Source organism: Symsagittifera roscoffensis, chromosome 2, assembly GCF_963678635.1.
Source record: "Symsagittifera roscoffensis chromosome 2, txSymRosc1.1, whole genome shotgun sequence".
NCBI lineage: Eukaryota > Metazoa > Xenacoelomorpha > Acoela > Convolutidae > Symsagittifera > Symsagittifera roscoffensis.
Window position 1 is genome coordinate 34,964,099 of NC_087063.1, and position 15,163 is coordinate 34,979,261.

A 15,163-nucleotide genomic window follows, 5' to 3' on the forward strand; every position below is an offset into this window, starting at 1 on the left:
CTGAGTCGATTAAAAAATTATTTCAAGATCTGGTGGTTGAAATTCTTTACTTCTTGGACTCTCTAAGAGAAATGGGATTGTCCAAATTTTTTCTCTTGTTTGTTCTTTTTGTATATTTTGATAAATATGTTTTGTGTTTGAGCATTGTGTTTTTGTGTTTCATCATTTTTATTAGGTTTAATTACCGTGTTAATTTCGTTTACTTCTTGTGTAGTTTGTGTATTATTATTAACAGGTCCAATGTAGTAATTATGAAGGAGCTCCAATTGATTTTCATATATATGTGAAGTAAGAGGTTGTTCGTATATGACAGGTTCATAGTCGTTTTCGACTGTTATCATATTTACAGAGATGGTATTGCCTGTATCACTCTCAATGTCTTATGATTCCCAATTAATGTGATTTAGTTGTTGTTTAGTACTTCCTGTGTCATCAATACTTGGGGGGTCTGAAGTTGTTTCTTCATTTGTTTGCACTTGATTAATGTGTCTTTGAGGTTTTAGTGTGTTACTTCTATATCGATGTTTAGAATCGGGACAACGGTTATTATGCCTACGTGGTGACTGGGAATAATTTCTGTATCGATTATTATAACTTGAGTTTCAATTTTGTGAATTATTTTGTGATCTGTTTTGATAGTTATCATTTGATCTGTGATAATTCGATCTATTATATGAGTTATTCCTTGATCTAATGTTTGAATAGTTCTGATTTCGGTTGTTTGAATAACTTCTATTCCTACTGTGTGAATAGTTTCTATTTCTGTTGTATGATTAGTTTCGTGATCTATTATTGGAAAAGTGTCTATTCCTTGGGTTTGAATGGGAACTGGATGCAGAAACAAATTCTGTTGTGTTTGAATTCGATCGTGAATAGTTATTCTGGTTACTTTGGCTATTCGATCGGCTATGTCTATTTTGTGAGAAATTTCCTGAATTTGTTTGCTCGGGCGATCTACCTCTATAACTTGAGTTATATGGTGATTGGTTTCTTGAGTAATTTGAGTTATTTGGAAGTGGTTTTCCTGAACTATTATTACTATATATATTTTTGTTTGGTAGATTTTGATCTTTTTTAATGCATTGTTAGAATGTTTTACTTGGTTCTTTGTGCTTTTGAGGTTTATTCTGAGTGTCTTGTTGTTTTTGTCTACATTCGGCGATACTGTGTCCGTATCGTCGGCAGTAATTACAGCATTTTTTGAAAGATGGTTTGCCTTTAAAATTTAGGTTCTTTTCATAGATGTTTAGTATTTCAGTGATTTTTTCAATCAGGTCTGAGTCTAATTCTTGTATATTATTTATATGTGTAGTATTTGTTTCAATTCGATTAACGTATTGTAGTTTTAGATTTTCTGTTTCTTCGAGTTTCATTGTGATTTCTGCTTGTTCTAGTTTATCTACTAATTTTCTAAAATCTAAATCTGGTTCTCGAATTGAGGAAGGATGAGATGCTCTCTTTTTTATAGCTATTTTCCTTAATTGAGGTGTTAAGGTCATCATTAAAATTTCTGTCATTTTTTTGTTTTTGTAATCATGTGTATTAAGTGAATATGCTTTTCGAACTAGTGTTTTGATTCGTACTGCTAATTGTTTAATTGTTACATTTGGTAATCTGCGTATTTCGTTGCATAAAACTCTTTGATGTTGTTTGTTTCTTTCAGAATCAAACAATTTTGAAAACTCTTTTGTAAATCTTTTCCAATCTGATTTTATTTCTATAGCTAATTCCGAAAACCATTTTTGAGCTGCACCATCTAGTGTTGTTTGGATTAACGCTGTGCGTCTATGTATCCAATTTCGATGGGGTGGTGTATTAATTGGTTCAGGTCCTATATTTAAAAATAAATTTGCTGTGACTGCATTTAAATAATCTTCTACAGAATACTCAGGGTCTGTTCCTGTGAATACCATCAGTGGTTTAATCGATGTTATTGATGATCCACCCATGAGGTATGGATTCATAGTCATCTGTAGCGATTCTGCGGCATTTGGCATTTGTGAAAAATTTGAAAGTTGATTTTTTGTTATTTCATGTTGCTGGAGATAATATGGAAGCGGTATTTCATTTTGCATTTGAGTTGGTTGATAAGAATGCATAGTCATTGGGTTTTGTGGCTGTATTGGTTGAAAAGATTGTGTGTTAAATGGGTTTTGTGTATGAATTTGTCGTGGATTTTGTATATCTGTTGGATTTTGTGGAAAAATTTTCATATTTTGGGATGGTTTAGATTGTCGCGGTTTTTGTTTGCGATATTCTTTAGTATATGGTGCAAAAACAACAGGTTGATAGTATTCATCATCATCAGATGATAAGTTATTTGTGTTATAAGGTTTCTGTTGTTTATTTTTATTTTGTTAAAAAAATGGATAATTTTCACTGTAATCCTGTGGAGGGTATGGATTATCTGGGAAATTTACTGAATTAGTTGATGTATTTGGGAGATTCCAATAATGGGAACATACGTGATTTATATTTTGTGTATCTTTTCGGGGGGGGGGGTTGATTTGTTTTTTGTTGGTGTGCATAATTATAATTGTGTTCTGCAAAAGTGTTTTTTGTGAACGTCTTTCGTGTTATTGACGGTTTTGTCATTGGTCTATATGTCTGATAGTCCATATGTGAGTATTTTGGGGCAACCGAAGGTTTAACGGTTGACTGTAAGGTTACCTGTGGTAGTAATGTAATTGTATTTTTTGGTGTTGTGAGATTTGGACGTATTGGTGAAATACTTTGTTGTGTAGTTGTTACTGTTGTTTGGACTACTTCTTCATTTATGAAGTGTGATGGTGTTTGAATATCTTGCTGTGTGAGATTTCTGGTTCCATTGAGATTTTCATTATGTAAGACTGTTGAATTTAAGCTGTTATTTCGAGTATCAGGTAAAAATGTATTATAATTTAATGGTGTTGCGTCAATCGTTAATGGTATTACTTTTATATAATCTCTGTGAAAAGATATTGTACTTATCGCTTGACTCGAGATATCTTGTGGAATGTTTATAAATGCAGGATGAGATCATTCAGGGTCCCAAACGTAATCTGATTGTTCTGCAATGACAGTGTCGTCATTGATACTTTGGGGTCTGAAATTTTTTCTTGCTTGTGAAATTAAATCTAGGTTGTGGGTAAAATAATCTATTATAAACCATGCTAAAATTTTTTTGTAAATCATGTTTAGTGTTTTGTGAGACATCATTATTGGTGAAATTTTCGCGGATTATATGTAAAAATGTTGAAAATATTGTGATTTCGTTTCTTACTTTTGTATGTTTGGATGTTTCTATTGGTGATGTGCTTTGAACTTCCGTTTTATCTAATATAGATATATAACTATATATATATTGCAAAAACTTCATTAGTGAATATTGAGTTTGCTCTTTGTGAATTCTGATATTGTATGCTTTTGATTTATTCTATGATAACTTTCAAAAATTCTAAATCTATATCGTCTGTTTGAATTACATATTTGTTATGAGCTGTTCGTGGTGTGCTGAATTCTATGGTGTAGATTCCATATTGTTGTGTTAGGTTACATATGTCTTTTAGATAATGTTCTATAATTTGTCTTTTGATTTTTACATCCGGGAATTCTGTTTTGCATGGACTGATTCCTGGTTCAAATAAGTTTACGAGTAAGTTTTTACAAAATTGTGTTTGTCCTCTATCATGGAGTGAATCTATAAGAAAGGGAAAAACTGCTTCTTCATCTGGACTTTCGTCACTTTGAGTGTGGCTCATTTTTTCGTTTGATAACTGTTAATGTATAACTATCAATATGCCTAATTGGTTGATTCCAATTATATAGGTGTACTGGTTTGTGTTTATATTGCTTTTTTATTCTTCTTTTTCCTCTTTTTGATGAGTTTGAAGTTGTTTCTGAGTCGGAAAAACATAATTGATCATGGAAGGGGAAATTTTTATTTATTGATTCCTTTAATTTGTATAGTTCGTCTAAACTGTTGGTTTCTGATTTGAAAAATGTGTTTCTATTTTTTGAAAATCTTTTTTGTGTGATTTGTCTTTGTTTGCTTATAATTTTTCTTTTTATTGTTTGTCGTTTTGTTCGAATGTATCCAACTGTTTGTGTATGTGGGGTTATTACAAGATCATGTTTTTGGTTGTCTATTTCACAATTGTGTAAAACGATTGTTTGTTTATTTCCTAAATTTTTGAATGACATAAGGTTTAGGATGAGGGATGCAAGAAGTTATAAGTGTTTTTAATTTCCTAGACTGTTAGTCCTTACGATTTTTTGGTTAGCTTAACCTGGATCTTTTTGTTCAGGGTTGGAGAGAAAAGTATATAGATTCCGGAGAATGATTTTTTACTTTCTCGTGGCTAGTCTAAGTTAAGGTGTTAATTTACTTGATCTTACTTAGGGGTAGTGATTGGGTTCAAGGGTTGGAGAAAAGTAAATCGATCCACAAGGTTCAGGTATAATTAGAACGCAAGTAGTTTGTTAGATACTGTTTTAAACTTACTAAGTCTAAGTCTATCCTGGGTCTGGTAAGAGGAGGGTTCAAGTGAAGGATGAATAACCGAAGTTCTTCACTGTTTAGCTTAATTTGAATGGTTAGTGTTATTAAAAATTTCCATTAGTCCTGGGTCTTTTGAAAAGGTTGGGTAGTGAATCGACGTTTGAGGTCGTTAGACACTTAATAAGTGGGTGGGGGAGAACAAAAGTGTTCTTTTTGATCCAAGGATAAGCCTTGATGATCAGAATTAAAAATTGATGAGATAGAAAATTTATTAAGATCCAAGGATAAGCCTTGATGATCTGGTTTAAAATTAAGTAAATATAAGTTTAAAATGTTTTAAATTTATTTATTATAAAATTTTAGGTTTTTATGATGTTAATTAGCTTATGATTTTTGTTATGTTTAGGTGATGAAGCTGGAACAACAGGATGATTTATATATACAAACAATTTAATGTCATGCTACTAATTTTTATTTTTACTTTTAATAAATATTTTTTAAATAAATATGTTTATTATAATACTGCAGAAGTTGAGAAAACGATCTGAGGTCTTTTTATCAATCGTTATTGTACATTAGTAATTTTGTTTAGCGCCTGAGATAATCATGAAGATTTTCTTCAAAATTTTATGTTTGCAAATGAAAATCTAAATTCATTGCTAATAAGATCCTAAATATAAAAATTTGTGGTGGCTTTTGCCGTACAACGATCAAACTAAATGGTAAGTTTCTATGTAGTCGTATGTCGTCTCCCGTTCGAGGTCTTCTTCCAATACCGGGTAGTTCTAGTAATGTGCGGAATATCGGCTCTGATCTATTGAGTCGTAGAGACATTTCAATTAAGTTATCATCGTGTAACATTTTGAAAATGTTTTGTCTAATTTCTAATCTATATTTGGTTAACTCTAAGCTATTAAGGTCTTATTCGAGACTTATGGTCGCACCAGATGAGTTAGATCCTTTCGGTTAACTCATAGAGTAATTTCGGATAGGGTACACCGTCTGCTCGTCACGCTATCTTATTTTCGGCCGGATAGATTCGTGCAACGTCTAATACCGATCCTAATCTTACTCTTATACTTTCTAGTCTCAGGGTGTTTAACTAGTCTCTATTAGGCACAATAGATCTAGGGTATACTGGATTATTGCGGCAGCTGAAGTTCTCTTGGAGAGGCAACTAATTTCTAAGTTAAATTCAAATCTCTCTGGTGCTGAAATTACAAGTAATTTCAGCACTTACAAATAAGTGGGTTGTTAGTTGGATGGATTATGATTGGTTAATAATAAATATTTTACAGTGGTAAAATATCTAATTGTGCCAGTTGGTCATATCTAGAAGTTTGACCTTGAGGGACACGAATATACGTGATTTTGGAGTAAAGTTTTATTTTTCAAAAATTCGAATGGAGCCTGTTTTCTCGCGACAACTGAAAACATCAAATAAGAAATCAGAACGACCAAATTAACAATTGCGGGAAAGTTGTCATATATGTACAATGGGAAATTGGTATTCGCAATTTCCATCGCAGAGTAGAGCTGTCCTATCTGATATAGGAGATCGAACAAATACGAGAGCAGAGCTAAAATCAACTGGACCAGTGTGAACCTTCAACGGAAAGGCGGACAAGTGAAGTCTCCCAATGGTCCAGATCCAAAACTATATTCTTGAGTTAAAACTTATTTCTTTTGATTGGAACTCATCGTTAGAAAACTTCTTGAGTTATATTTGATTATATTTATGCCAGAGTCGTTATCTAGTTTAATTACTCTGTGTACCAAGCGTGCTAATATGTAAGTACCAAATTTAGTTTTCTCGAGTGTGTTTTATGATTGTTATAGTAGTAGTAGTAGAATAGGCTTCAGAGCATTAGCTCTAGGGAATTTCACCCCTTTACAGTCCATGTTTTATCTCAGTTTGTTGTAAACATTGCAGTTTCCACATCTGCATAAGAGTTTCCATGTACATTTGATGACTTCACAGTATTTCTGGTATATGTAGGTCAGAGTCGCTTTGCTTGGTCTAAGGCTAAAAGTTGGGCAGGCTCGGATAAGACAGTTGTATAGATGTTTCACTCGTCTGAAAAAAGCGTCGTCCGTTCTTTGCAAGCGGCTTTTTGGGATTTTCACATCCTAACGATTTTCAAGCAGGGCAATTAGTATTAAAATGTCGTGCATTTCCATGTATAGGTTCAAGGGAAGAAGGTTCAGGTCCTTCAGTCTTTCAGTATAAGTTTTGCTTGTCCCCAAAATCCATTTTGTTGCTAACTTTTGAACTCGTTCGAGTTGTTCCATGTTCGAACTGCTAGGAGTCCATGCTTGGGATGCGTATGCTACTATGGGTACTACATACCCAGTATGTGCGTTAAGCCTGGTGGTCACACTGTTTTTCATAGTCAGACTTCGTTTAATCTGGAAGAGAGCACTAATTGCTTTGGATGTCTGACGAGAGCAATTTTCGTTCCATGAGAGCTTGTTGGACACAATCAGTCCTAGGTCACGCTGTGAGTTTACTGAGGAAAGATTTTTGTTCAGGAAACTAGCTTTTAAATCACCTTTGATGCCGAGGAGCATTGATTTTTTGATGTTGGGTTGCATTTTGTTTTCATGTAGCCATTTTTCTATTTTCAGAGTTGCAGTGTCAAGGGAAGTTTGATTTAATAGAATGGCCTTAAAGTCATCTGCGTACCCAAAACTGTCTGTGTCATTCATGGTTTCAGGTAGATAGTTTATGAAAAGTAAGAACAGCAGCGGTCCCAGAATTGAACCTTGCGGAACTCCACTGGTGACTTGTCTTAGGGTTGAGCTACAGTCTTCAATCTTAACGCATTGTTTTCTGTTGTTGAGGTATGAATATATCAGTGACAGCAATTTCCCGCCAATTCCAAAAATTTTGATCTTCGTAAGCAGAATATCATGAGGTACATAATCGAATGCCTTGGCAAAATCCAAGTATAGAACTGCAAGTTCTTGTACATCCTGTTGATTGTTCAATTCGTATATTCGGTCAAGAAATAGAAGAAGTTGAATTGTGGCGGATCTACGCTTTCGAAATCCATGTTGACTTTCATGTAATCTGTATTTCACTTTAGTATAGAGTTTGTCAATTATTATTTTTTCAAGCAATTTTGAGCAGCAGCAGAGTAGGCTGATTGGTCTATAGCAACTGACATCGATTTTACTTCCTTCCTTGAAAACAGGGGTTACTTCACTAATTTTCCATATTTCAGGAAAAATTCCTTTGTTAAGGTTTGAAATATAAGGGTAAGTGATTTGCTTAGAGTTTTGTGACATGATTTCAAAATGAGATTGCCAATGTTGTCGTGTCCCATTGATTTATTGACATTAAGTTGCCTCATTATTTCGCTAACTTGACTTTGGTTAACAATAAATCTATTCAGCTCACTTTTTGCAAAGAGGATACCGGTTTGATGTTCTTTTGTGCCAAACACGCTGACGAAATAGTCATTGAATAATTCACATTTTTCTCTTTCATTTGATGATTTAGTGTTTCCGTATTTGACCGTCGAAGGAATTGTTGGGTTCTTGCGTATGAATTTAGGGTATTTTTGAATTTTGCTCAAAGTTCTTCCTTCTAGGACGGTTTTTTCATATTCCGCTAGGTCATCTTCGGAAAACCTTTGAACATCTTTTTCAAGTTTTTTGATCTTTAATAGTCTTTCGAGACATTGTTTTGGTTTTTTTTTTCATTGTTTGAAGTTTTTTGATGAGGTGGGAGGTGGCTGGCGTGATCCAGGGTTGTAACCTTGATAGATGCTCAGTTATTCTAGGTACAAGTTTTTCAATTTTTTCCCACAGCCATTCGTACCATTGTCGGATAATTTCGTTCACATTACTGTAGCAGTACGGGATAAACGGTTCAGTTTCTATTAAAGAATTTAAGCTGTCCCAGTCTGCTCGTTTGAAAGCATATCGATGATTTGTTATTTTTGAAAGGTTAATGCAGCTAAAGGCGGCAATTGTGGTGTAGAGTGGTTTGTGGTCAGAGAACTGACTAGTTAGTTTATCTCGAATATTCCTGTCAGTTTGACATTGTGAAATTATTTCTGGATTGTCGCAAAGTAGCACTACTAGTTGAGTTGGGGCATGTTTTGAAAGATTTAGTTCAACTAATTTGTCCAGTAGTTGACTCTCGTATATGGCAGATGAGGAGAGTGCTTCCCAGTATGTTTGTTAGAAGTTGATGTCACCGGTGAGTATTAAGTCACAGAGGTCATTTTTGTTGGCTAGTTTGAGATTTGCCATTTCATTCATCAAAGTTAAGAAACTTTCAGTGGACCATTGGTATGTGCTAGGAGTGGGTGCATTATAAACACAGCTTAAGATAATTGATCTTTTATTGGAATGTATTTCTATGATGAGATAATCAGACTTGAGACTGTCAATGGAATGTAAGTCATGTGAGATTTCATTTTTGATGGCAATGAAATCTGTTATCTGCTTGTTTTTCTGTTATCTGATGTTTCTCGGTCATTGCAATATACTTGATAGTTCTCTAGGAAGAGCGAGGCAGTTGTTACGTCTTTTGTGAGCCAGGTTTCACAGAGACAGATAATATTGTATTCTGAGTTTGCTATTGCGTTTGACAATTTCATTCTCATGTTTATATCCAGGATACTTCTGGTGTTGAATGTCAACATTTTCATCGGTCTTAGTCATCCGGTAATGGCAACATCACCAGCTTGGTCTGCATTATTATCGGTTTCCTGGGAAGTTATACTTTCTTCTTTAACAATCCATTTTTCGTTTTCTTTCAATTCTAGTTTAAGATTTCTGATTTTTATCTTGCTCGGGTCGTGATTTTTTGCTATCAGTTCCCTCCTTTTTCTTGAGACAATTGTTTTCCTTTTCGGCATCCGCCTTGGATAACTCGGGACTGATGAAGACCCGAAGTTCCGAGAAGTCTTTTAGTTTGGAAGTCGATTTTAGGATCAAATTTTTACTTATGCTACTCTCGGTGTTGAACAGCAGGGTACGAGGCCCCTTATCGGGATTGAATTTTCCAATCCGAGTTGCCTTGGATAATTTTCGGTCGTCAATTTGGAGGAATGCAAGTATTCCGTCGATTGTCCCCAGATCTTCTTGCATTCGTTCAATGTCGCTTTTTTCTTTGCTTTCGGGAACACCGCGTATTCGGATACCAAGTTGAGCTTTTGGTACAGTTGGCGAATTAACCACTCTTCCTGGGCTTAAGTTTCCCACGGCTGCTCGGAAATTGTTGGGTTTTTCTTTAAGTGTTTTCATATCGGCTTGTACTTGAGTGATGACAGTGCTGAATTGCTCCATTTTTTCGGTGAGAACCTTCATTTATAGTTGCAAGTTATCAAGTTGTTCGTCAAGTTTGTTACTTGTTGTAGTTTTGTTTTTGACAAGATCGTCACGTTTGGGTTTGCAGTCATTGCAGATGTGGAGGAGGTTATCATTCAGTTTGATGAGGACTTTGACTTCATCGTTAGTGAACATGGTGAATTCAGGGGATAGATGTAGGACCTTGTCATATGTATAACATGAGAACTTAGGTCCCATTTTGAGTTTTCTGTTACAGCTGTAGCAGTTTTCTCGCATTTTGATTAATGTTCGCTTGAAGGGCGTTATCTTGAGATGATGTGATATAATTATAGAACAAATACTAGATCGAAGTAGTAATAGAGATAGAGATAGGATAAGTCTTAGAGTCTAAGACCTGGACAACAAAGTCCAGTTCTTAGTCAGGGGATATAAGACCGGGACAACAAAGTCCAGTTCTTAAATTGGGGAGAAAAGACCGGGACAATGAAGTCCAGTTCTTAAGAGGATATAACAAAGTACCAACGTAAAGACCGGGACAATGAAGTCCAGTTCTTTGTTTGTGTACAGTTGTTTAAGACTGGGACAATAATTTTGTGCCCAGGCTTCTACTACCACCACTACTAACCTATTAAGCGGGATCCTCCTTCTAGCCGTTGTTGTTTCGCTTCCCGTTGCTTCTCGGGTTGCTTTTTTGATGGTTTCTGTTTTCGCTTTTTGCTTAGAAGAGCGGACAGGTTGCAATCGTTGTTTATGACGATTTCAAGCAAGTGTAGTTCGAAAAAATCCGGCTGATGCAATTTCAGATAAGTGTCAACCAGTTCTTGATTTTGCTGTTTCTTGCGTGAGATCAGTTCTGTTGTTATTTCAATAACTGGTATTGATAGTTGGCGGAGGTCAGCAAGGACGTTTGTCGCTTCAATACGTTGACAATACACGATTCCACTGACTTGCGGTAGGGCTCGCAGTTCGTCAAGTAGTTCGGTCGGGGTTAAGGGGATGCGGCTGTCGTTGGGGTGGCTCGTTATGGTGTTGTTTATGACGTCGTGCCAGATGATGACTGAGTCTTCGAGGCTGATATCTAACAACAATAGTTGAACCGTTTTGTCTTGATTTTTGGCTTTCGGGTGTAGGCTTACACCACGGTCGCTGATTACGTATTTTCGCAATTGGTCAGCTAGTTGGATGAGTTCCTGATCGTCACTGTTCTTCGGGTGAAGGGCGTGATATAGAGAACTTGCACCAATAATGTGGATTATTGAAGTATGAGGCAACCCCGGCTACCTCGTAAAAACATATGACCTGAAATCTATTTAATGTTGAGATAAGGCGAGTTTTAGGTTGATCCATCTGAAATGGATCAAAGTTCCACTGTCTAATAAAAAGTAACTTAACGGATTGTTCCGACCCTGTTTTTAACCGCGTTCGTGTATTTTGGGTATCTCGAGACCTAAGTATGGGAACGTTCTTATTTTCTAGAGTGGGGGGATATTTTGGTAGTAGCCTTTAAGCTGTAACGGGTTCTAGTCTCATGTCGCAAGCGAACCGAATTGGCTCCGACCGTTTTTGAGGTAGACAAACACAAGAGATAGTGTCCCTGACTCTTGAGCCAATGGTTATAGGGCCTATTTTTCTTAAGCCTCATATGTGACCGAAGTAGGCGACTGTTACAAATTTATCCAATAATAAAATGTAGTTTAGATCAGGTTCCAATATTTTGCTGTCGCTTATTGCCAAAAAATTGTATGTTTCAGAACTTTAACGTTGATGTCATTTAAACCCCAAGCGACCTCAAAAAAAATATCAAGAAAAGAACCCCAAGCAAACCATAACTTGCTTAGTGATACAATGTGCATTGATCAGAAAAGACAAAATTTATTAAGGTAAAATAAAGAACTACAGATCATAGTGCAATGTAAACGTCAACGTTCTACCTTATAATTCGACACTTTCTAAAAAACAGACAAAGAAAATTGAGTCGTTTTACATCAATTTATTTTCTGTGATTGAAGTGATAAAAATCCGGAGAAACAGCAAAGTTCTCACAACGAAATAGAGCAAAGCGCCTTCAGGAACGAAATTAGAAAAACACTCAAATGCGGGGGATAAGCATATTTATTTGCTAATTAAAACGACAATTTTATTGATCTTTTCTCTCCTTTCATTGTACTGTTTTATAATGTCAGAAACAGAATGGTTTACATTGTAGCTGCTAGTTTGCTACACCACAGTTTGCAGGATCGGAAACCAAAGAAAGAATTTTTTTTTCAACAATTGTGACGACTATTCCTGGAACCTCCCTCAATTCAAACACAAACAATAGAGAAAAGAAAATGGATTTTCTTCTAGACAGCGGTGCGTTGCAATCAAAAGAAAGCCTTCCGGTGTGACACGACGTCATAAGCAGACTGATTAGCAGCCACAGATCAAATAACTATCGACACCGCGATCCTAAAGATATTTCTAAATATCTGAAAGCGAGAATTTCGCAAATCAGGGCGATAGTTTACTGAAAGAGAAAGGGTCTACCCGACATCGAAAAGCCTTGAGACAAACCGGCATTTTGGTTATACCTAAGAGCTAGTACATCCTATCGAAGATAAGGTGAAATTACAAGCCAGAATTGGTGAAAAAGTATCTGAATTTTCATCAAGATAGTGTCCTGGAGTTGAATTCCATCTGCCTATTAGTAGAGAAATAAAACATTTTACCAGGACTGATTGGAAAGATAAGATAAGCAAAGAACAGGCCTCGCAGACAAGGAGGAAGCGAAAAAGAATGAAGTGGAGCAAATGGATGCTACTTTGTCAAACTGTTAGTGTTGTAACTGTTCTGTTTGTTCTTTGCTTTGTGCCTCGTGAGGTCTGCTCCTCGTGACCTTCAAAGTAATGATCTCAACAACCCTTCCCCACCATCTCTCCGACGATGGATACTAGGGAGTAATTTTCGTGGAAACTAGTGCTAGACGATCTCAAAAAAAATCCTAATTTAAATGAACCTTCTCGTTGCTAAATTTTTTTTTCGATTAGGTTAGGTTCAAAATTTTGAGCAAAAAATTGAAAACCGACAAAATACCAGTTTTTACGCGATTCCACTTGCCGGTAAACTTTTTTTGTGACCATGTTGTTCATTGTTTCTAGCTGAAACTACTCAGAATTGAAAAAAAAGAACAGCTGGGGTTGACGAGTAGAGCATTAGCCAAGTTAGGCAAAACAAGAGTGATAGGACAGCGGATGCTTGATAAGAAAAATTTGGCCGTCAGTCATGCACTTTTTTATCATTTTGATTAGAAGGAAACCCACAAAAACAAAATCAATAAACCCTCAACAAAGACAATAAACCCTAGTACTAAATTAGTAGGACCTTACAAGATTCAGAGGGCACTGATTTGCCAAAGTGGCAGCAAGAAAATTTATACCCGAGAACCAAACATCAGGTTCAGGTACTTTCCGTAAAAATAACTTTTTTTGGCCGATTTAATTTTTTTTATCCCAACTGAAAAATCAAAACGTAACACGGGAGTCTTTGTGTGAGATTGAAGCAGCAGCTAAAACTTATGTAAAGCAAGCATCATCTGATAGGGGTTGGAAGGAACAAGAATTTTTTTCCGAAAACAACGCCCTTTTAGCAGTACTATCCAAAAAAAGGGTTGAGTTTTGTATCATGCAAAATTGGCCAATACGAAGGCAAATTGCCAGACTGTTCAGGATACGACCAATTTAAAACAATGAACAACGCTGATGATTCAGTGGTCTAAAAAACTGCGAAAGACATTAAAAAAGAAACGTTGAGTCTGAAAAACGGCAATGTTACTTGTGAACATACCTACAATAAATTGAGGTCAACAACTAGTCAACAGGCTCGTTTGAGCGATTTACCACAAGTACACAAGAAAGACATACCATTGCACCCTGTTCTATCTCTTCTCGGAAGTTTATATGCCAACTTGATCTAAGCCTCGGCTAACTTTCTTGAAAAAATTTTGGGAGCAAATATTGAAACAATTACACAAGAATCAAGAGAGATTATTGATAAGGTTTATTTGGGCTCCGATCAGATTTGTATTTCTTTTAGATGTTAAAAAATTGTTAACTAATGTTCCACTGAAAGAAGGGTTACATAGCAGTTACATTCAGACTCGTCAGTATTTAAACAAATACTGTTTCAACCAATCAGAATCGAGATAAAGAAGAAATTAATATATTATTATTTATTCTGGATTATTCATGTCTTTTCTCGATTCTGATTGGTTGAAACAGTGTTTGTCTAAATACTGACGAGTATGAATACGCGGTTGTCTAAATACAGGCTGCACCCCGAAAGAGGCTAGCGATGAAAAAGCTATGCAGATCTTTGTTTCCAATATATGTTTTTGTATGAGTTGTCAAAAATTCGAAGCACCGAAGGTGCGTTGCACGATACTTTACTTTTTGAAAAATCCATATTTATCAGCAAATTATCATCGTATCATTGAAATCATAAATCATCCTTAAATGCTTCATCATTATATTTATTTATTACTTTTTAAAATATGTTCTTGATTGGAATGTAATTCAGTATCTTTCAGGAACCGATTTTTCAGCATACCAATCTTTTAACACAGACAGTGAGAAATTAGTCTTTTCTTTTAGCAGACCAACTTAAAAAACTGAGCGGAGCAAGTAGTCGCAAATCGCCAACGCTGCGTTTGAAGTTAGCTTTCTGACTTGCTAATTGTTCTGAGTCTGCTAAAAGATTGGTATGATATAAAACCGATCTGCTAAAGTCCCTAGCACCAATTTTTTTTGGCATATTAGCAAATTTTTTTCTCCAATATTAGTTTTTCTCGTTCCGTTTCAGGCCAATATGGATTGAAATTTGATGTACAAAATTGATCTTCCTCAATAAAATGTCCCAATCAAATTCATCTGGGGGGACAATCAAATATTGCAGTGATCAAGACAAAGCTTGCCTCACAAATAATTTTGAGCGGAAAGGTTGGATCCACGTCACACCCCATGATGATTGGAATTTCTACTGGTGTGTATTTCTACTTATGTGTAAATGATTACTTAAACTAAGAAGAAGAAGAAATCCCGGTACTCGTTTACCTTCAAGTCGCATTCAAGTGAAGAAGTCTGTTCCTGCGATAGCAATTGAAATGTAATTCAAAGGATGATCCCAGAAAGCAAAATTTTATCCGCTTCAGATTTAGATAGATTTTCACTAGGTTTTTCAAAATGCGGAATTCTCAAAAGTATCAATTCACTGGCATAGCTTCGAAACAGCCAAAATTTGTAAGAAATAGCAAATGCTGTTTCATTATAGGCTAATTGATATCTTGCTGATTTCTACTTTTTTAAAATCAATTTACGTAGTAGTTTTATACGAAATCGACAA

At 35.5% G+C, this 15,163-nt stretch overlaps 1 protein-coding gene across 2 annotated transcripts in view; it reads left to right on the forward strand.

Moving 5' to 3' along the window:
- LOC134840742 (polyglutamylase complex subunit TTLL1-like) overlaps positions 1-15,163 on the forward strand; it is a 74,907-nt gene that overhangs the window by 46,232 nt on the left and 13,512 nt on the right. Inside the window, exon 2 of one of the 2 annotated variants that reach the window (XM_063856763.1) lies at positions 14,622-14,803. In XM_063856763.1, coding sequence (XP_063712833.1) covers positions 14,673-14,803 — 131 coding nt within the window. In that variant the 5' untranslated portion in view covers positions 14,622-14,672. Of the gene's footprint in view, positions 1-14,621; positions 14,804-15,163 lie in introns of those variants that run through there. The other variant, XM_063856764.1, reaches the window with a different exon arrangement.